This window comes from Tachysurus vachellii, chromosome 1, assembly GCF_030014155.1.
Source record: "Tachysurus vachellii isolate PV-2020 chromosome 1, HZAU_Pvac_v1, whole genome shotgun sequence".
Classification (NCBI taxonomy): Eukaryota; Metazoa; Chordata; class Actinopteri; order Siluriformes; family Bagridae; genus Tachysurus; species Tachysurus vachellii.
In genome coordinates this window covers 20,610,804-20,632,926 of record NC_083460.1, presented here as the reverse complement: position 1 = coordinate 20,632,926, position 22,123 = coordinate 20,610,804, and the positions used below count along the sequence as shown (strand labels likewise).

The window sequence follows — 22,123 nt, the reverse complement described above, 5'->3', positions numbered from 1 at the left end:
CAGTCTGATCTTTGCACTGTTTTATTATTATTTTTTCTTTCCTGTGTTGTTTACCGGCATGGTTTGTGGTAAGATGGCTATTTTACGCAATGTGTACAGATGGGTCGGCCTTTTGTAAGTCCACAAAAAGCCTCTCATTCAGTCGCCTCATTACCAGGATTAAGCTCCTTTTCCTTTTTGTAGAGATGCTCCTTCTGTAGCTGGAGAAATCCCTTTTTTTCCCTCAAGTTAGCCAGCATATGGCAGCAGCAGACCCAATCTCTGCAGGCCCCCTTTTGTCTATCGTGTTATTGTTGCCGGAACGTAATGACAGTTGTAGGCCGTAGATGGGGTGGAGGGGTTAGTTTACCCCAGGGGAGTGAGGAAGAGAGAGAGAGAGAGAGAGAGAGAGAGATGGAACGGGAGCGGGAAGAGATGGGCAGCAGTGTGGATTATGGAAATATGGATTGATTTTTTTCCCCTCTCTTCTCTTGCTTGCTAGAATAGGGGCTCTAACTAATCAGGGAACAGACTGCAAGCTGGTACCAATGGGCAGTAAAATATGAAGTGCTAGAACCTCGACCCATGAGACTTTCTGTAGTCCTGGTCATCTACAGCTGCCATGTGGTCAGGCCAGAGAAATGTGGCTAAGCCATCTTTTGCAAATGAAGCAGACAGATGGAAACCCATTTGTTTCTTTCGAAAGTAAAAACATGTTTATGAGTAAATAACGGTTCAGTTGCCCGCTCAGGCATAGGTTTCAAAGCGATTCTTATGAAAGCATGCACTCAGATTCTGAATTATCTTTGATTGTTTCTTTAAAAAAAAAAAAAAAACAGCTAGCTTTCACGTCACCATTACACCGATATGGGGTTTTCCCCAAAGTGCTGCACACAACTTGAAGCACACAACTGTATAAAATGTCTCTGTACACTGCAGCGTTACAGTTTCCCTTCACTTTAACTAAGAGACACAAACCCTGTTTCATCATGACAATGTCCCTGTGCACAAATCACAGAGCTCCATGAAGACATGGTGTGTTAATGTTGGAGTAGAAGAACTCGAGTGTCCTGCACAGAGCCCTGACTCTGACTCAACACCACTGAACACCTTTGTGATGAACTGGAACAGAAACATTGTGCCAGGCCTCATTGCTAGACATCAGTGGCAAACCTGTGAATCCCCACAATCATGGTTTACTTGCCAGTCTAATAGCTAACATTAGCCTAAATCTTTCAGACAGCACCTTCAATCATTCTCACTTTTGATGTGAGAAATAAACTTTTTCTTTTCATACCATATCGTAGTCATTGTACATCATATTAAATAAAAATGATACAATTATTTCCTTAAAAAAGATATTTTATTTGTGAGTACTTAAATAGTCCTTGAACATGCCTCAGCCATCAGATATATTGTCGCTGTCGGGCGGAAACCTATGTCCAAATTTGGTCAATTTCATATTTTTTCACATATCGATGCTATTGGTCAGTCCCCACGTGGGTCTGTTATTTTTACAAGTTATTAACCTAATCTAAAGTCTTGAAAATAGCTTGAGCACAAATCTCTTAACTCCATTGGACACTTCAACTGCCTGAGAAATCTCGTAACTCCACCTCTTCTTCACTCTGCGAGAGAGCTTCGCAGCATATTTCTCCTCAAGATTAAGAGTCGCATCAGCTTATCGTGTTTTGTATTGCATCACTTACAGTGATGCCTCGAGATACGAGTTTAATTTGTTCCGTGACCTTGCTCATATCTCAAATTGCTCGTATCTCAAAACAATTTTCCCCGTTTAAATGAATTGAAATCCCATTAATCCGTTCCAGCTCGCAAAATTCCACTCCAGTTGTTTTGTTTATGTTTTGAATATAAAAAATGTACAGTACCTGTATTTATAAATGACAAATATTGTATAAAAACATACAGTAATAAAAGAGAATGTTAAAAAAAATAAACTGGTTTTACTTTACGGAAGATGCGCACGGAGGTTGAGGGAGGAGTAAACAGGAGGAATTTTGTCTCGTACGTACACTTTCGCTTTCGTTCACTTACTCGCTACTGTACACTCTTAATGCTACTTTACACTTAAATGGAACTTAACTAAACTTCACTAAAATTAACGAACTTAAATCAAGCATTGCGTTAGTTCTGTCAGGCCACGTCGTCAAGCGTGCATCAGCTGTTAAACAGCTGTCCACGACGCACACCAATCCGGTTAAGACCTCCATATTACCTGACCATTTAAATTCCCATTCATAGAGCCGCTCTAGCGCTTCGCTGCTGCCGCGATCTAAACTCCCTCCTCCAACCCTGACTCCACCATGCCGGAACCTGTGTTCCTTGTACCAGTTTACGTCATAAATCTCCACATATTTTTCCCTCTCTCTCCCTCTCTCTAATTATTTAATTATTTATTTATCCATACATTCATTTATTAATTTCCAAAAATGCATAAGCGAGCATATCTAATACTATGCATGATTAGTTGTTCTGTTATACAGGGGGTTTATTCTATTTTCTAGTCGCTGCTCTCCGACCACGCATGCGTACGGACGGGCACGTGGATTTTTGTCCAGAACAGAACCATACCGCCAACACTAACTGTATGCCTATCATCTAATAAATTCTCTTTTGACAAAGTGGTCCTGACAGAACTGAAATTCTCTTAACTGAAATTAATTGCTACAATTTCTGTCCTGTTTACATTCATTTTGCTTAATTTTCTTCATCGCTTTTCTCTTCACTTGTTTTTGTCTTTTTTGTCACTCTTTCCTCACTAACATCTGCCGGTCGTTTTAATAAAAACCTGTCCGGTCAGCATATCGGATGCGGTGTAGTCGCACAAGTTAAATTTTTTAACGGATCCAATGCTTAAAACGGATCCGAAAATTACGGATCCGCAGATGGTCAGCGCCTCACGCAGCGCCTTTGTGACTCTCCATAGGAAATTAATGACTTCCGGTTTATCGGCCGTCGTTTGTCGTGTGCAGTGGAAAGGCGGCTTTAACCGAGTGAGACACGGGAAGCTGAGGCGGGGGAAACAGAGCACACGTGGCTGTTGGGGATCTTTGTTTCGGCTGCGGCGGCTCAGATGCTCGTATCTCAAAAATTTGCTCGTATATCAAAAAAATTTGTATGTCAAAGCACTCGTATCTCGAGGCATCACTGTAGCTCTTAAACCTTTAAAATAAAGTTTAGGAAGATGTATGTAACAACAGTCATTAGCTTTGGTTAACTATTGAAGCCTTGTCTCTTGACAAAAGGCTCAACGTTACCACAGACTTTATTGAACACTGCTGGCAGCAGCGACGTCTGTGTCCATACCATTCTTATCAGTGACAGCATAATCTCGTATCTCCCTGCTCCCAAGTCATAAAGCTTGTATCTCCGATAAAACGTGACTTTGGGAAAATGTTGTGTTAATGTTGGTACACAACAGTTTGATAGCAATATAAGGTATAATAACAACTTTAATGATACAATGTTTAATAATGCAAAAAAAATACGGCGTTTTTTTAATTTCCTGAAAAATAATGGTTTTGGAGGGTTGGCACTCCGTCCAGGGTGTATCCTGCCTTGATGCCCTATGACGCCTGAGATAGGCACAGGCTCCCCGTGACCCGAGGTAGTTCGGATAAGCGGTAGAAAATGAATGAATGAATAATGGTTTTGGAGATACGAGGATTCCAGCCGACAGCGACGATATGTGGGGCAGGAAGTTGCAAAACGACTGACGATTCAATATAATGCTTCCTGAAATGTTTGCATTAAAACATAAAAATAGTCTGAAAATACAAAAATCCCAACATTTAACACTGGTTCATGTGGGAAACGGAGGGTAAGCTTGATGACCCACTATTGGACGTCTTACTTTGTGGCGTACTCTCAGTGACACGCACCCTTCCTGAGACACTACTGAAGACGGTGCATTGCATCTCATGTAGCTGTAGTACTTTATGCCGGCTCTTGGTATTTATCTTTAAATCTTGCCTGATGATCTACCGGTAGCAGCACAGGGAGTCAGGTTAATCCAAACGAAGCTTGTTTAGCAGTGACAATCGATCCTTCCTCTTGGCATAGTTATGAAGTGGCCCACTCCAGCTTCTGAGATTCATCTCCTCGGAGTCTCCCAGAGAGCAAATATTTGTCTGCCTTTGACACAGTGTTCAATCACATGCCCCGAGTCTGACATTTCATGATTGGTGGCCCACTTCTTCCACACACCCCGTTCTACGATGTTGATGGGTCCCCTAAGGGGACAGGCAGCCAGCGGAGCATCATCCTTGAACACTAGGGTGATCTCTTTAACACGTTAGCATGGAGGACATGTGAGAGAAAAGCCATGATAGGGGGACAACATGGGAGAAGTTGCAAGAATGGGGAGGAGTGAGGGGTTGGGAATGCCAGAGATTCCATTTTCTCCTTCATTGCACACCCTGACAGCAGTCCTGCAAGTGTGCATTCCCTTTCTGCTTCGCACCCCTGAGTTGAGCTTTTTTCCCGACCTTGAGATGCGGGTCATGGGTAGAGCAGCCTCTGTGAACTGTCCTTTATACTCTCTCTTGCCCTTTGTACATACAGCTACTCATTGCTCCTGAATACCCTGACCGAAAACAAAAAAACAAGGAACGCACCACTCTGCTTGTTTCTGCCAGCTGTGGAATCACCAGCACCATCAGCACAGGAGTGGAAAGGTCTATAAAAGGTTCATGTAAAAGTGAAGGAATAAAAGTCAAAAATCTCCAGCGTCACAGAACTTAATATTTTAAGCATCATTTTCTATGTGATATTAATGAGAATACCAACATAGATGCAGTGGAGACCTCTGGCTCTAAATTCTAGAATGGAATATGGCATTATGACACTGAAATATAGCAGAGCCTCGACTCGCCTCCAAGAGATGATGAACACGGTGGTTTGACAGTCTGTATTAGCATGAAAGTTAAGAGCTAATGCTAACGCCTCCTCAAAAAGTAACCACCGTTAACTACCATTTGCTATTTATGTATTTTATATGGATATGAACTCAACATCACTGAGTCACTCACACTGTGCATGGTGTAAATTCTCCCCAGCATTATTCACTTTAGATCAGTTACAGATATTAAATGGATGTCAAAGTGGTGGCTCAAGTGGTTAAAGCTCTGGGTTGTTGATTGGAGGACTGAGGTTCAAGCCCCAGCACTGCCAAGCTGTCACTGTTGGGCCCTTCATCAAGGCCCTCAACCCTCACTTCTCCAGGGAGGCTGTATCATGGCTGAACCTGCGCTTTGACCCCAACCTCAAAAGTTGGGATATGCGAAGATAGAATTTCACTTTGCTGTAATCTAGCTTGTTTCAGTCCTGAGTGCTGCATGAAGGTTTGAAGGTCACTACAGTAGAACAAAAACAGCGGGAAATAAAATCCACGGTTTTGTGGAAGCGTCCATGTCATTTTTCACTTCATGCTTCAAAAGTTCTTATAAAAAAGCTATTAAAACCAGCAAATTAGCACTTAAAATACAATACGAGTGCAGCGTAAATCAACAGGAAGTCATCCTGGCATCCTGGGTAATGTAGGAAACCGCTACATTTTATTTGGTTATTTTTAACCAAAATAAAAATGTCAAGATAAAAAAAATAAAATAAAATAAATTACAGTCTTTCAAAGTTAACTGAGAATTTAATTAAAAAAGATCACTTGTTAATTCTAACGATTAATAAGTACGATTTTTTTTTTTTAATTTCACGTATTTGAATTACACCAGAATAGTTCCGCTGAATTTCGCTTAACAGTGGGATCTGGAATCATGGGAATCTGACAGATGATGATTTGTTCTAACACGCTTGCTGTCTAAAAATTAAGAATGGTGGTAACTACTTCTTGACTCTGTGGTGATAGATATGGTGATAGGCTTTGCTGGCTGTTATGGCTCTCTGTCTGCCAAGTTGCAATTATTTTCCAAAAGTGGATGAATCCCTTGATGGTTGAGCTCCTAAGAGAGCGATAGAGAGAAAGGAGAAGTGAGAGAGTGAAGAAGTGACTGTTCTTCTACACACTTGTAGAAGCTGAGACAGAGCGAGAGAGTGCGAGAGCGAGCGAGCTTTCCAATGGGAGATGACAGCTTAAATGCTGAAAATCCCCCAGGCCACTTGGCACTGAATTAATGATGTTTCTGGCTCCACGCTTTTGGGGCATATGTGGTTGAAGCTTCCCTCAGCCCAGAAGAATATCAGTTGTATCATAAGAACAAAAACGTTTGCCTGTCACGCGCTAATTTATTCAGCGTGAAGAGTTTTAGAGAATATCTCCTCCTGTGCTTGCCTTTCAATTCAGGATTACTGACTGAATGTTAATTTTTTTTTAAACGTTAGTCTATGTTCATTTTGTTCATTATGTTCATCAGTGTTGTGTTTATCTGACCAAATGGGTTAAATAGATATCCGTTGGACTCTCCTTTCATGTGTGTCTCTCAATTTAAATTTTATTTTGCAATGTCATTTTTTATGGTAAAAAGTGCATTATTATTACATGTAAAATAATTCTGATAACCTCACAGCCGGCCTCAGAACTGTCACTGTTTTTAGAGTTTTTCTCTATCGGGTGTCTAAATGACTTAAACACAGATGTATTATCAGCTAAAGTTTGGATTGAGACGCTATTCAAAGAGGAAGATTGGACACCACTATGCTAAAGTGAAGTGTCAGTTTGAAACTGCACCGAGGCTCACACTTCCCCTTTAACATGCTAGGTCCAAGGCAAAAGTCAGCACTTATTAAATGCACAGCAGGATAAGGTGTGAGGTCAGAAATGGCGAACCAGCAGCATACGTTTAAAAAGATCCAGAGAGATTAAACCCACAACAGGTTTGTCTTTGCATAATGTCCTGGTGCTGAAGCAGATCAGAGGTGTGATGAGATGTACGGCTTCGAGCATCATGTCACGTGGGTCTGTTCTATAGGATCAGGCTGCCACATTGTTCTATGTGCCTTTATGACTATATAAAGTAAGATTAAAAACAACAGAAGGCAGATAAACCAGCACACGGTTACACTGACATGCTAGTGGCATGTTGGTGGGAGTTGTGCTTGTATGAGTGTATCAGGTGGAGCAAGGTTCCTACAAAGTTTAAACACCTCTGCATCACGGCTGGGTTGAGAAAAGTCCACCAACCAAAAATATCCATCCAGCAGCAGCCCTGTGGTCACAAACTGACAACCGATGAAGGCTAGAAGATGAGTAACTGAGAAACTGTGCATGGATGAAGACCAGCTCTAGTCTCTAACTGTCCACCTACAAGGTTTTACCAACAAAGTGAATGCGTGAGATGAATCGACCAGTGAGAATACACAACGGCTGCAGCAAGGTTTGGTGTTACTAAAATGCTGTTGCCTTGTTGGTGTCACTGCTGAAACAGTATATAATCCATCGGCACAGAGCAGCAGTTCACCGCTTTGATCACTGCAGTCGTGGGTGGAGTCACAGGAGATTATTTATCACAGCCCTCACCTGCATATCGGCCTGATTCATGAAATGTTTATAGCTCTTAGCCTTAATTATAATTTCATTTAACTTCATTAAATGTGGAGCCTCTTATAGGATCTTTCATTTTTATTTTTAATAACATGATCCCATTCACACCCATTTTCATGATGCTCAGCCCCCACATTCAGCAGTGGCCTGTAGAGTAGAGTGTTTATAAAATGACTGACAGGAGACACTTCATTCCTTAAAAATGTATTGTGGCTTATTTATATTCCACGTTATTGTACAATTGTTTATGAATGTTAGTTGGTTAAATGGATGGTACGTTTGTTTAATTATTGGATTGTTTGATTATCAAATTTGTTGTTTATTTGTTTATTTCATGTTTATTTGATGGTTTGTTTGATGGTTAGATGTTTGTTTGAAGGTTTGTTTGGTGGTTTGTTTGATAGTCTCATGTTTATTTGATGGTTAGATGTTTGAAGGTTTGCTTGATAGTATCATGTTTATTTGATGGTTTGTTTGATGGTTAGATGTTTGTTTGAAGGTTTGTTTGATGTTTTGTCTGATAGTCTCATGTTTATTTGATGGTTAGATGTTTGAAGGTTTGCTTGATAGTATCATGTTTATTTGATGGTTTGTTTGATGGTTAGATGTTTGTTTGAAGGTTTGTTTGATGTTTTGTCTGATAGTCTCATGTTTATTTGATGGTTAGATGTTTGTTTGAAGGTTTGTTTGATGGTTTGTCTGATAGTCTCATGTTTATTTGATGGTTAGATGTTTGTTTGAAGGTTTGTTTGATGGTTTGTCTGATAGTCTCATGTTTATTTGATGGTTAGATGTTTGTTTGAAGGTTTGTTTGATGGTTTGTCTTATGGTCTCATGTTTATTTGATGTTTAGATGTTTGTTTGAAGGTTTGTTTGATGGTTTGTTTCATAGTCTCATGTTTATTTGATGGTTAGATTGATTGACGGATGGTTTGATTGATGGTATTTTTGGGTTTATTTGATGGTTTGTTTGATAGTCTCATGTTTATTTGATGGTTTGATGTTTGTTTGATGAGTTGTTTGATGCGAGATTTCATTTTATAAATTGTAATAAAAATTCTGAAACACTAGAGAACATTTAGTTGAATTTATCCCCTTTTTAAACAGTATGGTGTACTGCTAATATCTATTCAGGACAGATTTATATTAACTCCTATTTCTATAGTTCAAGTAAAATGGACCTGAAGTCACATGTGAATCTACTGCATGGTATTTAAAAAAAGCCATGGCAGATCTATTTCAACTGAAGATGAGAATGTATTTTAAGTGGCTTGTTTGGGGACTGATGGACCTTTTTTTGTCACAGTAGTCAAGGGTCTTTGTAGCTGCATGCATTATGGCCTGGAATTCTGTGGCAGAAGAGAGAGTAAGAGAGAGAGAGAGCGAGAAAGCGAGAGGACCTAATTGGGAAAGGGGGAGCGAGAGGCTGCGGGCTCCTGCATTGATCTGTGGGGAAGATTCAGGGCTGAACCTGTCACTAGGACTTCTGTGCCATCAGCATGGTGGCTGTGCCAGTCTCACACACACACACACACACACACACGTACGCATGCACACACACACACACACAAACACACACACACAAACACACACACGCATATCCCCTGCTGGCGACAGCTCCACAGTGGCGTGTAGACCTGCTGGCTGGCAGAATTTTTAAAGAGCATGGAGGTTTAAAGACTGAAGCCCCTGGGGAGGAATCCCACCAGCTTGAGAGATGGGGATCTCTCTCTCTCTCTCTCTCTCTCTCTCTCTCTCTCTCTCATACACTCCCTCTTTCCTCTCTCACACACACACCCTCTTTCTCTCTCTCTCTCTCTCTCTCTCTCTCTCTCTCTCTCTCTCTCTCTCTCATACACTCCCTCTTTCCTCTCTCACACACACACCCTCTTTCTCTCTCTCTCTCTCTCTCTCTCTCTCTCTCTCTCTCTCTCTCTCTCTCTCACTCTGTGTTCTCTCTTTCTCTGTCTATCTGTCTTTCTTTCCACTCTGTGTCTCATTTTATTCTCTTCTCCTCTTTTTACCATTGTCTTTCACTTTCTTTCTCCCACTGTCTCATCGTCTCCCGTTCCCATTTTCCTATCAATCCCCCTCCCCCTGGCAAGTATTGACACTGTGTGTGTGTGTGTGTGTGTATGTGTGTGTGTTACTCTTGCATTTCTCTTTTACCTAGTAGAAGCAGAACGCTGCCAAGTTCCCTGCTCACATTTCAAACCCCGGGCCAGGAGACAGACTCTCCCACCATTCTGTCTCGCTGTTCTCATTTAAATATGCCGAGCTCGAGAGCTCCTGACACACACAGATACACTGCGAGCAAAGCCCGCTGCTCCGCTGCAAGCTTCCGAACCTGGCAATGTGTGTGAAAGAACTGCTGCCACTTCCTGCGGTACTGAAGCTGCGACAGTATATTGTGATACCGAATACCGGTATAGATTGTGAAGTCACAAAATCTGTACTGTTCAATATTCAGAATATTTTTTTAAGCAGGTGGGAATGAATAGAGGTTAAAAAACAAAGACTAATTTGTTTAAAAATCTAAAGTAGTGGTTTGTCATTTATTGTCACCCATTTATGCCTCACCAAAAGCAGTATTGGATTGTACAGTCAATTTTTTGTACTGTTAGTGCCCTGTGTTTGCTCTGTGTGCAGTCCGAGGGCTAGTCGATGTGCGGTGAGATAATAAATGAAGCTTGGTGGAAAATGAGAGAGAGAGAGGCTGAGGAGGATGTGTGAGAGAGGGAGAAGCTGTGATGTGATTGTTGCAGGCCTCCGCAGGGGGAGCTGGGTGGAATGGAGACTCCTGTCTCATTGAGTGATATCCCTGTCTCAACAGTAACTAAATAATGCAGCCCTTCGACTTCAGCCTGCCGCCTCCAGTGAGTTGTAAATGTATTAGCTGCTTTATATTCTTTTGTCTTGGGAAAAATGGTCAGGAGGAAGTGTAGAAAAGGGAAAAGGAAAGGTAGGGAAGGGAAATAAATGCAACAACGCACATTGTGTGCCTTACCCAGTCTGCCTTTTTTCCCTTGACATGTTTCGGTGTTGTGCCGTGATCACCCGGAGCGAGGACGAGGGGATCAACGTGCGCAGGAAGCGCTGTAGATTTAGATTTAGCTAATGCTACAAGGACAATCATGGGAATCAGGTTTGCTGTAGGGATGTCATGCGATTGCTACAGATGCCAGAAATTCTGGTGTTTGTTTGTGGTTTCGCAAATAATTGACAAAAATCTTTTTTTTTCCCCCATGCTAGAGTAGAGCAGCTACGGGTTAAGGTATAATATTGAATTCCTGATTCCTGGTTTTAATAGCTATGAAGAACAGACAGTTTCCTGTTTTTCTCCTTATTTTTTTTATTTGGTCAGTGCCAGATTCTTCCCACTTGTCCCACATCATACATCATAACTCCTGCCAGTCTGCGAGTGCGATGGCTAAGTACAGCATCTTTCCTAACTGCTGCTTGCACGACATCACATGACAGCCGAACGCATTTGAAGGAGAGCATGAACTGTGATTGTTCAATGTTGTGCTGTTTGACGAAGAAGACAGCAATGCCATCTTTTCCATCCTTTCCATCCTTCCCATCCTTCCTGGGGGTGTAACGTTGATAATCTGATGTATTCTCTTCATTTCTATTCAAACTAACGAAGTGGCTTTATGTTAATGTGTAGGACTCGTTTCTTCTCGTCATCCACACTTCCTTTAAAATCAGGTAGCTGGTCCATCGAGGTGGTCGTGACCAATTCAGAATGAAGAGACAAGTTTATTTCTGTCAATTCTATGCCCCAAAGAAGCAAGATGTGCAGGAACATATTGATGGGCGCCTATAGTGGCTAATAATAGCAGCGTGCACATACGGCGTGTCGAGCTTGCTTGTGTGCAACTTATTTATTTAAAAAAAAAAAAAAAAAAACACTTGTACAGTCACAGGCCGCAGCAAGACACGACAGTCTCTGCCAGCTCTCCTCTCCTGCCAGATCCTTCAGTCCTCGTCTTCTGCTATCTGGTTCACTAGTCTCCCAATCCCTCCACCCGCCTCCGCCACCTACTGAGCTGTACAACAGCCAGTCATCAGCTCTGCACTTGCGCACACAAATAAAAACACGCTCAAACACCACACCCTCCGTTCAAGTGGTGGCAGCTATCTATATACGTGGAGGGGATCGCTGGCGGTTCCCCGTGGCTAAGCTGTGGTGTGGCACCAGCCAGACGTGGCTAACCCATATGGTGCTGGGCCGAATGTGGAAATCCATATGCTGCTGGTGCAGGGACGATTCCCGCTGGGCCGCGTGGGGTGGTAAAGCCCTTAAGGCCGCTTTCACCTCACTGATCCACTCACCCATTGTCTCTGCAATCTTCCAGCAACCTTCGGCTGTGTCTCAATCCTCCCCTCCCTTCCCTTATTCCACCTTGCTGGTGAATGAAGTTAATGGTAGCTAATTATTTAAGCTGCCAAGAGCCCCGTCTGCTTGCTGAGGCAGCACGGAGCTTAAACGTCACTTACGCCATCTGATACTTTGTTCCGTTTCGGAACAATCTGTAGCCAAATACGACTAAAGTGTGACGCTTAATTTTTTTGCTGTTAATACCGAATCAGGACTAAGAAAGCATACGCTTTCATGCATCCCAAGCTAACATCACTCGCATCTGTAGGAAAAATTTCAGCACGTTCGCCGACGCTGAAGATATGGAAAGAAAATTTTAAAAATGCGTTTAATGACAAACATTCAGTAAATGTTTCAGGTCGTTTATACACTTGTCTAAGTTTTTGGGACAAGAACAGTACCGAAGGAATGAAATTATGGTTGTGTTAATTGTCAAGGTCTGTGATTCTGTTGTTAATAATAATAATAATAATAATAATAATAATAATATAAGTAACAATTCTATTAATAATAATCATAATAAACTATTCAGAATGGCTTTTCACTGCAATGCTTGAGCAGTTTAAGCGAGAACTGAAGCTTTGTTAAGGCAGAGCCTTCTTATCCTAACACCTTCACTGTTAGTGTGTTAGGGTTATGTGTTAGAATTTAAGCTGCACGGTCACATAATATGATGGTTGAGTTTATAATATCTTACTGAGAAGTGTTTGTTTTTGTCTGTGGTGATTCCACATAGGCTGCTGCTTCGGTGGGTAAAGATTATGTTTGGGAAAGAAATTTCATTAAATACATTTCTTTATATACAAATATGGCACGTATATATATATATATATATATATATATATATATATATATATGCCACAAGGCTGTATCTAAACCGTGTGTGTGTGTGTGAGACCTCCTGCGGGGAGGTTATTCACTGTATACTCCCCTGTGTAATTTTATTATATAGTGTTGTCTGTCTCTGTTTTGTCACAGGAGGTCCTGCAGACGGTTCCCAGGTTCTGTTTTCCATTTGACGTAGAAAGGTAAGACTCTCGTTTTATTTCAGCCCTTCTCTCTCTCTCTCGCTCTCTCTCTCTCTCTCTCTCTCTCTCTCTCTCTCTCTCTCTCTCTCTCTCCAGTCACATTTTTTTTAAATACAAAAATCAGTACACACCCCTCTGTCTTCAAACACATTTTAAATGAATAGAATGAATGAAAGTATAAGTAACCTGTCAAAAAAAAATGTGTGTGTTTGTGTGTGATGTGGGGACATCATGGAGACCTGATTCTGAAAACAAAAAGTGTGAAAAAGTGCTTTTGTACAGTTTTTCCAGTCTGTGAAGGAGAAGCGGACGACATCCTTCTTCAGTGGAAGCTTTACTGCTGCCATCTAGTGTCGAAGCGAACACGGGCGTAGCCTAAACCCCACACGTGAAGCAGTTCAAATCATCCATGCAGCAGTCACTCTTTCTTTTTATGAAGCAGTGATATTCTTTTTTCCTTTCCCGTTTCTCCAAACCTTAATTAGGATCTATCATGTAGAGTGTAAAGCACGTGCGGCGGTGTGAAACCTCTGCAGTGACGCGTTCAGCAAGCTGCTCCAACACTTACAGATGTTTAGTAATATTTTGTACAACAGTCACTTATATTTTTTTAGGTTTATAAATAACCATAAAACTCATTCGTCATGTCACAAAGCAAACACGTTTAATCCTCACACTCCCTTTTCTTCCCTTTTGAGAAACAAGTCTCCCATTCTGAGAAATGTCTCGTTAACTAGTGCAGATTTTTTTTTAAAGCTCACTGTTGTGTGTTGTGTGGCTTTAGAGTGTCCCAGAATCAAGTGGGCCAGAACTTCACGTTTGTGCTGACTGATATCGAGAGCAAGCAGAGGTTCGGGTTCTGCCGTCTCACCTCAGGCTGTAAGGTGTGCATCTGTCTGCTCAGGTGAGTCACATCTCACACTTTCCTCTGGAATTCCTCTTGTTTGCTGATGAAAAGCTGACGTTCTGGAGATAAAACGATTACCTCTAAAACCATGGAATGATAAAATGTAGCTCGGTGCTTTAATATAAATAATACTTTGAAGAAAAATGAAGGTAATTTTATTACAATGACATTTATATTATACGATGTAGGATTCTACACACGTTTCTCTTTATTTCCCCCTTTTATATCATTTAATCTTCATCTGGTCACAAGGATTGTGACACAGGATTGTGAGTGTATGAGAGCTGATTCACCTGTGAGAGAAAAGGTAGAGCAGAAGTGCAGAATAAACATGAAATAAAAAAAAAAAATGTAAAGCACTAAAAATTAACAAATGTAGTTTTATTGATGGACAATTGCAGGTTTATCGTTGACTTGATAAGATAAGATCTTTCCTCGTCTCACCCTGGCCTCCATGGGCTTTGTGGTGTTTTTTTTTTTATTTTTTTTTAAACCCTGTTCCCCCCCTTCTCCTTCTCCTTCTCCTTCTCCTTCTTCTTTTCTTTCCTCTCATTATTCGGCTACTGGCACGGTAGCATGCCAGAGATGCTTTGCCGATAATTATGCATGAAGCCTCACTGCCAATTAGCAGAAGTCTCCCCTGTCCTTCTCGCTGAGTTTTACATGCTAATTCATTTGACATATGATGTATAAAATTCATTATGCATTCTGAGCAGTTTGCATGGCTTACTTCATTATAAGAAATTCATTTAGAGTTGTTTTTTTATTATTATTATTATTTTTTATTTAAGGTCTCCGAGTTCTTTGTTCGCGTCGTTGTGTCATCGGAAATAAATATCTGACAAACGAAGAACAAATGGTTTTATTTATTTACGTACAGTAGTGCAGCACGTCCAATACGTTTGCTAGGAATAAATGCATGCAAATATATAAACATAATATATTTGCATGTAAAAAAAAATTATAAACATGTATAGCTATAATATTTCATTTAATTAAGTGTGTATATGAAAGATGTAGCTAGAAATGAAACACTGCAGTTTTCATGTGTTTTACTAGCATTTCTTGTGTGTGTGTGTTTAAAGAATAATAATAATCTTTCTTCTGCTGTACACTTGAATATTAACTGAATAATGATAATGTTCATGTGATGGCTGAAATAGCGGGACCATAAAATTGTCACCTTTGCTTAGACGAGGAACGAGCGTAATGAGAAGGACACTTTTATTTGGTCAAGCTTTTATCTGGAGCCCAGGGCAAAAGAGCCAGGGTTCCTCCAGGCCAACTCTCTTTTTTTTTATTAAAGCAATGTGATTGGATCTTTGCGAGTTCCTTAGTCAGTCTCACACCATCAGTAAAATGCATTTAAATATAGATTTCACTCATTTCACAGTAAATATATATCTTTCATCCTGTATCACAAATAATAAACGAGTCTGAAACGCCATTTTATTTGCTCTGTGAAAATACAAACTGCACTGATAATAATAAGAATAAGAATAATATTTATAATAATAATAATAATAATAATAATAATAATAATAATAATAATAATAATAAAAATAAAGTATTATATTTATAATAAATGAGCGTGGATGAGATGAGATTGGAAGATATCTTTTTTATTATCTAGATAAAAATAAAACCTTAAAGATTATGACAAGTGACGTGTAACACCACCATGGTAGGAAATTATAATTATGAGGGAAATGTAGAAAATATAATGTTGTCTTTTATTAAAGCAAAAGAAGGAAGAATACAGCTTTTGTCCTGATGATAGATAGATAGATAGATAGATAGATAGATAGATAGATAGATAGATAGATAGATTGATTGATTGATACATACATACATACATACATACATACATACATACATACATACATGCATACATACATACACACACATACATAAATACTTTATTCATCCCAGTTGGAAATTCCAGCCGTATCCACAAATTTACTCAATAAGACATACAATAAATGCTAAAACTTTGAAAGTAATAAATTTACAATTTCCAGTTCATTACGTTGTGTGTTGTGATTATTTATTCTGGAGTCATGTGATGTTGGTGTGTGGTGTTGAACTTGTGTCATTTATGTGCTCTGTCACACACTTTAAATAAATTTCGGCTGTAAAAATAGTGTGTGTGCGTGTGTGTGTGCGTGTGAGCACGGGGTTAGATGCCGGTGCACTTTTTTGTGAGTAGGTGAGCCATTTTCCAGCGGAGAGCTTAAAAGGGCCGGAGAGAATGCCTGGGCCTGCAGCAGGGCTCAGAATGATGAATGTCTCTCTCTCTATCGCAGGATTTGTCAAACACAAACACATTCTTACTCGCTGACCATGAAGAGATTAGGGGACTTAGGGCTGCTCGTGCAGCAGAAATTTTGACGCGTAATTTTAGTTAAACACAACATTTATTTATCTAACCCAGGTATGTGTACGAGGAACCTCCTCCCCTGATAAAGCCGACCGGACTCCACTCGTTCAGCTGTAATTTATTTCCCTTTAAAACAAAAGATTTACAGTCGTCCTCATTTCGGAATATAATGAGTGTTTGGGTTCTCCGAGGCCTGTCGAGTTTCTCTGACAGCCGTAAACTCCCCTACACGAGTAAAAAAAAAAGTGGAGGATTAGCATCCTTAAGCTTGCATTTCAAACAAAGAGGGTGAGGAAGATAACTACTAGCTTTGTTGTTTAAGACCGTCGGGATTGTCCGAGGTGTCGGGCGATCGTGATGTCCTTAATGTCCCGAGCGTGATGGCGGTTTGCGTAAACATTACGTCACGCAGATTTTGGATTTTGTAGAGCCGTATTTGTTTTTGACCTGGTTTGGGAGAATCTTTCTACGGATGTCAAAATATCTGCGTATTAAGGGTTGATTGTTTCAGGTTAATGGTCTTGCAGAATTGCGCTTGAGCGCACTTCACTTGGAGCTGCCTGTCATCGGGTCGCCTGAGCGGATTTAGCGATATGAAAATTTGCATTACGTTCACTATTGTTTTCCTTGTTGTCTGTTAATTCCAGTCTACTGAAGCGCTTACTGACCCATGCAAAGGCAAAAAAACCGCTCATCGCTCGGCTGTTTGTGGTGCATATGGAACTTTATTCGGACGACTCTTAAAAAACAAAAAAGCTATTTAAAAAATGCATCATAATTCGACTTGTTCGTTTGTTATTAGTGCTTCTTTTCCCCCCAGTTATATGTTTGTGTTTTTAGGCAACACACACACACAGAACGCAGCCGAAATGATGTAATCAACTTTAATTAAGTGATAGACTTGAATAAAAATGCAAGAATGGATAAAAAAAAAGTGAGTGGTTCACACTTTTTCATTACATTGCATAACAAAATAAATGGTGTGTGTGTGTGTGTGTATGTGTGTGTTCTTGCAACCTCTAAGCTAAAACAAAATGTTGGCCCTGTTCCACATCCAGAATCCTGTCAAGTTTGCCAAGATTCTGTCAAGCTAAACAAAAAACACAATGTTGTAGATACATGATATGGTGTCTCTTGGCGAGGTTATTGTGTGATTAGTTAAAACAGAGACCGTACTTTTTTTTTTTAATTCAGTCAGACTGGATAGCCATTTAAACTGAAAGGGAAAAAAAAAATCTCATGTAGTGGCTAATGTAAGACGCCTGGGCTGTGCTGGTGCATATGGGTGCAGCATGCTTGTAAAGCCTAACATTTCTTCTTCCCCCCTCTCTGTGCCCTTTGTTTATTACAGGCTACAGTGGCCTAATAGTGCTGTTTTGTTAAAGAAGCAAAATCTTTTTATTTCCCACTCCTCAAAGTACAGCCTTGACCGGAATGTTCAAAATGCGGGTACCAACAAGTACAAAGAATGTGATAATAGGGATGTTGGAGTGGAGCTAAAAATTGCTGGAGGAAGCCTAAAGCCACTGGGTTAAATGTCAAGGTCAGGCAGGAAGGTAGGGGGTGGATTTGTGGTACAGACCAGTTTTGGAGGCTGCAATTTTCCTCTTCTGTTTTTTCTGTGTCATGATAATTCAATTTGCCTCCAGAATCCATGTCTTTTTCTTCTTCTTTTTTATTTTTTTCCCTGTACAGTTATCTTCCCTGGTTTGAGAATTACTACAAGCTGCTAAACACCTTGGCAGACTACTTATCCAAACACCAGGTATGTTTACAGAACTTAAAACACACCCAACTGATATTTATAGTGTTTAGAAAATTGTTGTTATTGCACAACAACGGTGCGAGTGCACAAGACTGTCGGTTTTCTCATGTTTCCACCGTGAGATGTTAACGAGGACCGTTAAAGCACACTCCCGTTTAAATGCGTGTTCGTACGGCCGGACCGAAGCAGGACGATCTATCGAGCAAGTCACGCGTGTCACTGACGTCCGCCAGAGAGAGAAAAAAATGACCGTCTATTAGCCAAGAAAAGCAAACTGTGTTAGTTACAGGGTGAAGTGTACAGACAGGAGACGGTTCGTCCCAGAGCGGTTATTCAGGCAGAGTCAGTTGGAACTTTCCTGCTTTGCTTTGCTTTGCTGTGCTCTTGATATTTAACAGACCAAACATGGAACAGGAAGTCTGTCCTTCACAAATTACCAGAAAAACAAATCTCTGGGAAATGCGCCGCGTCCAAAAAAACATGCCCCCCCCCTCCAAAAGTATGTTTTATAATAAAACTACAACAGGAAACCAGACGAGGTGGGGATGAAGAGGGAAAGAAGGAAACACGCAGTTTATGTCAAAAAAAAAAAACCCAAACATTTAAGAAAGTGTGTAGAAACGTAGCGTTGCTGCATCACTGGGCTGTCATGCCGTCACACTCAGCAGTGCTCCAGAAAGAATGCATAAGCAGCAAAAAGACATAAGCGTCTCACACGCTGAGATATATATAGTGAGAGAGATAAAAAATGTCTAACAGTGCGTGTGTGTGTGTGTGTGTACTTTTTATTTCTGTTTCATGTTACATATTTACAGCTGGTTTGGCTTTAATTGCCCGAGTCTCCCCCGACAAAACCACCCTCTACAAAATGCAGGTATTAATAATAAATTAAAGACATTTTCCCCAAAAATCCATAAAAACATAAAGTTCTGTGGTAAAAGACTCTGAATCTTGAGATCCTGTGACAGCACGCGCTACACATGCAGCTCATGTGGACTGAAGAGGACAGACAAGAGTGGCGACGGTTTAAGGCAAGAGGAAACAAACTGTTACCTCAGGCTGTTTTACTGACCGCACGTGTGAGCATTCAGGATCTCGTGAGAGTTGCTCGTGAAGTGTGCAGCATCGTTTAGTCATCGCTTCACCCTAAATTTCAATCTACACTGTTATTTATTCACTCGAACGGTTTAGACGCATAGTGAGATTTGCGCACGGTGACCTTCGTTGAACTCTTAACATTATAGGAGGTTTAAACAGCTGGAACTGTTCTGTGTTTATCTCAGGACTACTGAACATGCTTTCAGCACACTTCACTTCAGCACCACTTTATTTTACTCGTCTGTATCTGTTTACTGGAAGGATGCATAATCCGACTGTCTGGAGTTACAGAGAAGAAACTGAGTTCCCTCTGGTTTTTCTCAAGGTTTCTTGTCTCCGAGAGATTCCTGTCGCCTCTGGCTTCCTCATTACACACCTAAATGTGTAAAGCTGCTTAAAAGTGTTGTTACAAAAAGGAACTGAAGTCAATTCAACAACGATGCTCGATGGCATTCAAAAGTTTAAAAGTAGCATTGTAGGAGAAATAATATCGTTCCAGTGGGAATTTAACAAACGCATCTTCTTTAGAGAAATAAACTACAGGCTACAGCAACCATAAAGCTTCAGTGAAAACATCAGGACAGGAATGGGCCTCGACTAATCACCTACAATTCTGCTAAAATTCAGAATGTTTAATTAACAATTAATAAAATGGCTTTCGCATTTTGTTTGTTTCCTTTTTAAAATTAGATTTTGTTTGGAAATAAAATTAAACAAAAAAAGTCTGTATTCCTTCCAATACGTATAAGAAAATAAATTGTGCCCTTGTCGTGAGAGCTCGTAAAAGACCAGTGTTATAATCCGGGGGCCTGTTTTGTGGCTACGCTACTCTCCAAAGGCTTCTTAAAGCCGCCTTCACTGAGTGAGGACCTACGGTTAATTACAAACAGCCAACGCCAGCCATAAATCATCCCTTGAATAATAAGCGTCTGCCGCGGCCCAGCTTACCGTCTCTTAACCTCAGGATTGCTCGTTAAACATGCGCCACTCCAATGTTTTTCCCTTTCTCTCTAGGCTTGCTACAGGAATACACAGTGTGTGCCTTCTCAGAATTGATCACTGATTGTGTTACTGTGTCCTTCTAAACACACACACACACACACACACACATACACACACACAAAACAACAAACTCCCAGCATCCCATGGATAACTTTTTTTTCCCTTTAGGAAAACGATCTGAATGATTTGTTGGAGAAGCTGTACAGGCTGAAAGTGCCAAAGCCCGACACAGCCGTAACTCTGAGCGTGGTACGTACACGGGGTTGGGTTTTGCTTATTTGTTTGTTTGTTTGTTTGTTCTTTCGTTCAAGCAGCTGTATTCTGCATTTTCTTGCTGATCAGTCTCCACCGGCCACCCTTAGCCCTAACAGCCACTTTTCACATATCATCACCACATCCTGCTGCAAACGTAAGTTAGCACACCCTTAATGAGCTGCCTGTCAGAGCAAGCGGTGCATATTTGTAGATTAAAAATCTACCTGAAAGTTTTTCAAGCTGTTTATCATTTTAGACATCTGTATGTGTCAGAGTAAAATAATCAATAGTCCTGCTTGCCTGCCGTGTTTGCGCTGTTGTTCAGCATATATATATATATATATGTATATATATATATATATATATATATATATATATATATATATATATATATATATACGTATATATATATACGTATATATATATATATATATATATATATATATATATATATATATACACACACACACCAGTTGTTAATACAAGCATTAAATGTTTGTGGTTTGATTTTTTTTTTTATTAGAAACAGTCCCATGCCTATATTTGATTTATATGATCTGTTCGCTGCTAATATCCCCATGCCTTTTTTTTTCTTCATTTTAACACACAAGACAGTAGAATTTTATGTGTCTGTTTTTGAGCAAAAAGTCACCCAAGTTGTTGTTTTTAGTATTAAAACCTTCACTCTCATTTTGCACACAGCAATTTAACAGCATCTGGTAATTTCAGTTTAAAGCATACTCATGTTTGGACCGACGTGTGTGTAGTTTACTTTACAGACGTTACAGATTATGGCATGGAATTATACTAGATAAATAAGGCAGTATTTCTGTAGTGAGGTAGTATTTGATTTGTTATCTATATTTTTATCTGTGTTTTAAGTTTTTAGTCTGTTGATGTGTAAGAACAAGCACATGCATCTTGCCAGTGGGCGAGTTGTGAAAGATAGAGGAAGCCAAAAGTCAGTGAATTGAGAGTGAACCATAATGAACGAGAAGCAGCTCATAAATCTGACACTTTGGTGATAATTGCAGAATTCAGTGCTGTTAAATACGGCCAGAAAGACATCACTAAAAGACTAACAAAACAGCTCAGGTCTTGCTTTTAAAAAAAAATTCCAAACAAACTAATGAACGAATGAATAATGAATGAACTCCGCACCGCTCTGTTCTGCCTTAAAATGTCAAAAAGATTCATCAGAGTTTAAAGCGAAAGGCTGCCGTACTTTTGTGTTGTTATGTGTGTTTAAACACGAGCTTGCTTGCAGCCGACCAGACCAACAGTAACGAGCTCCAGTCGTCACTGCTTTGTGTTTGTGTATACAGTAAATAACTGCATTATCATACAGGGGTGAAAAAGGGTTTGCTTTGGATTAACTGTAGAAGTCATTTTCATCCAGATTAATTCAGCAGGCAGTGGATTTGTCTTGTCCTGAGATGTGCTTGTCAGCTTTGAGCACTGAAGCTGAAACTAGTTAGTAAACTTGCCTCATAAAAGCCTCATTTAACACTGATTTATTCTCGTTTGTTATTTGTTGATATCCGTTTGTCCATCTTGGAATATCACACATTTCAGGTTGTGAAAAAAAAAAGTAAACTCACTACAGCAGGAAATTTACAATAAATGCTTTACTGTGTGTGTGTGTGTGTTTATGGAGGGAGGTACTGTATCTAGGCTCTGCCTCACACCACTGAGAGCAGCAGGCAGGCAGAGCACAGTGATAACAAGCGCTTCGATAATGTGTGATTTTTATAAACATGGCTGTAGAGTTTCTGGCCACAGCCAGTTGGAAGCGTAGCCCACGACACC

At 40.2% G+C, this 22,123-nt stretch overlaps 1 protein-coding gene across 4 annotated transcripts in view; it reads left to right on the top strand.

Annotated features, from left to right (window-relative positions):
* Positions 1-22,123, top strand: part of dennd1b (DENN/MADD domain containing 1B) — an 80,588-nt gene that overhangs the window by 25,582 nt on the left and 32,883 nt on the right. For all 4 annotated transcript variants that reach the window (XM_060876406.1, XM_060876415.1, XM_060876387.1 and 1 more), the window contains 4 exons: positions 12,858-12,907; positions 13,692-13,811; positions 17,890-17,959; positions 20,228-20,308. In XM_060876406.1, the coding sequence (XP_060732389.1) occupies positions 12,858-12,907; positions 13,692-13,811; positions 17,890-17,959; positions 20,228-20,308 (321 nt within the window). The remainder of the gene's footprint in view (positions 1-12,857; positions 12,908-13,691; positions 13,812-17,889; positions 17,960-20,227; positions 20,309-22,123) is intronic.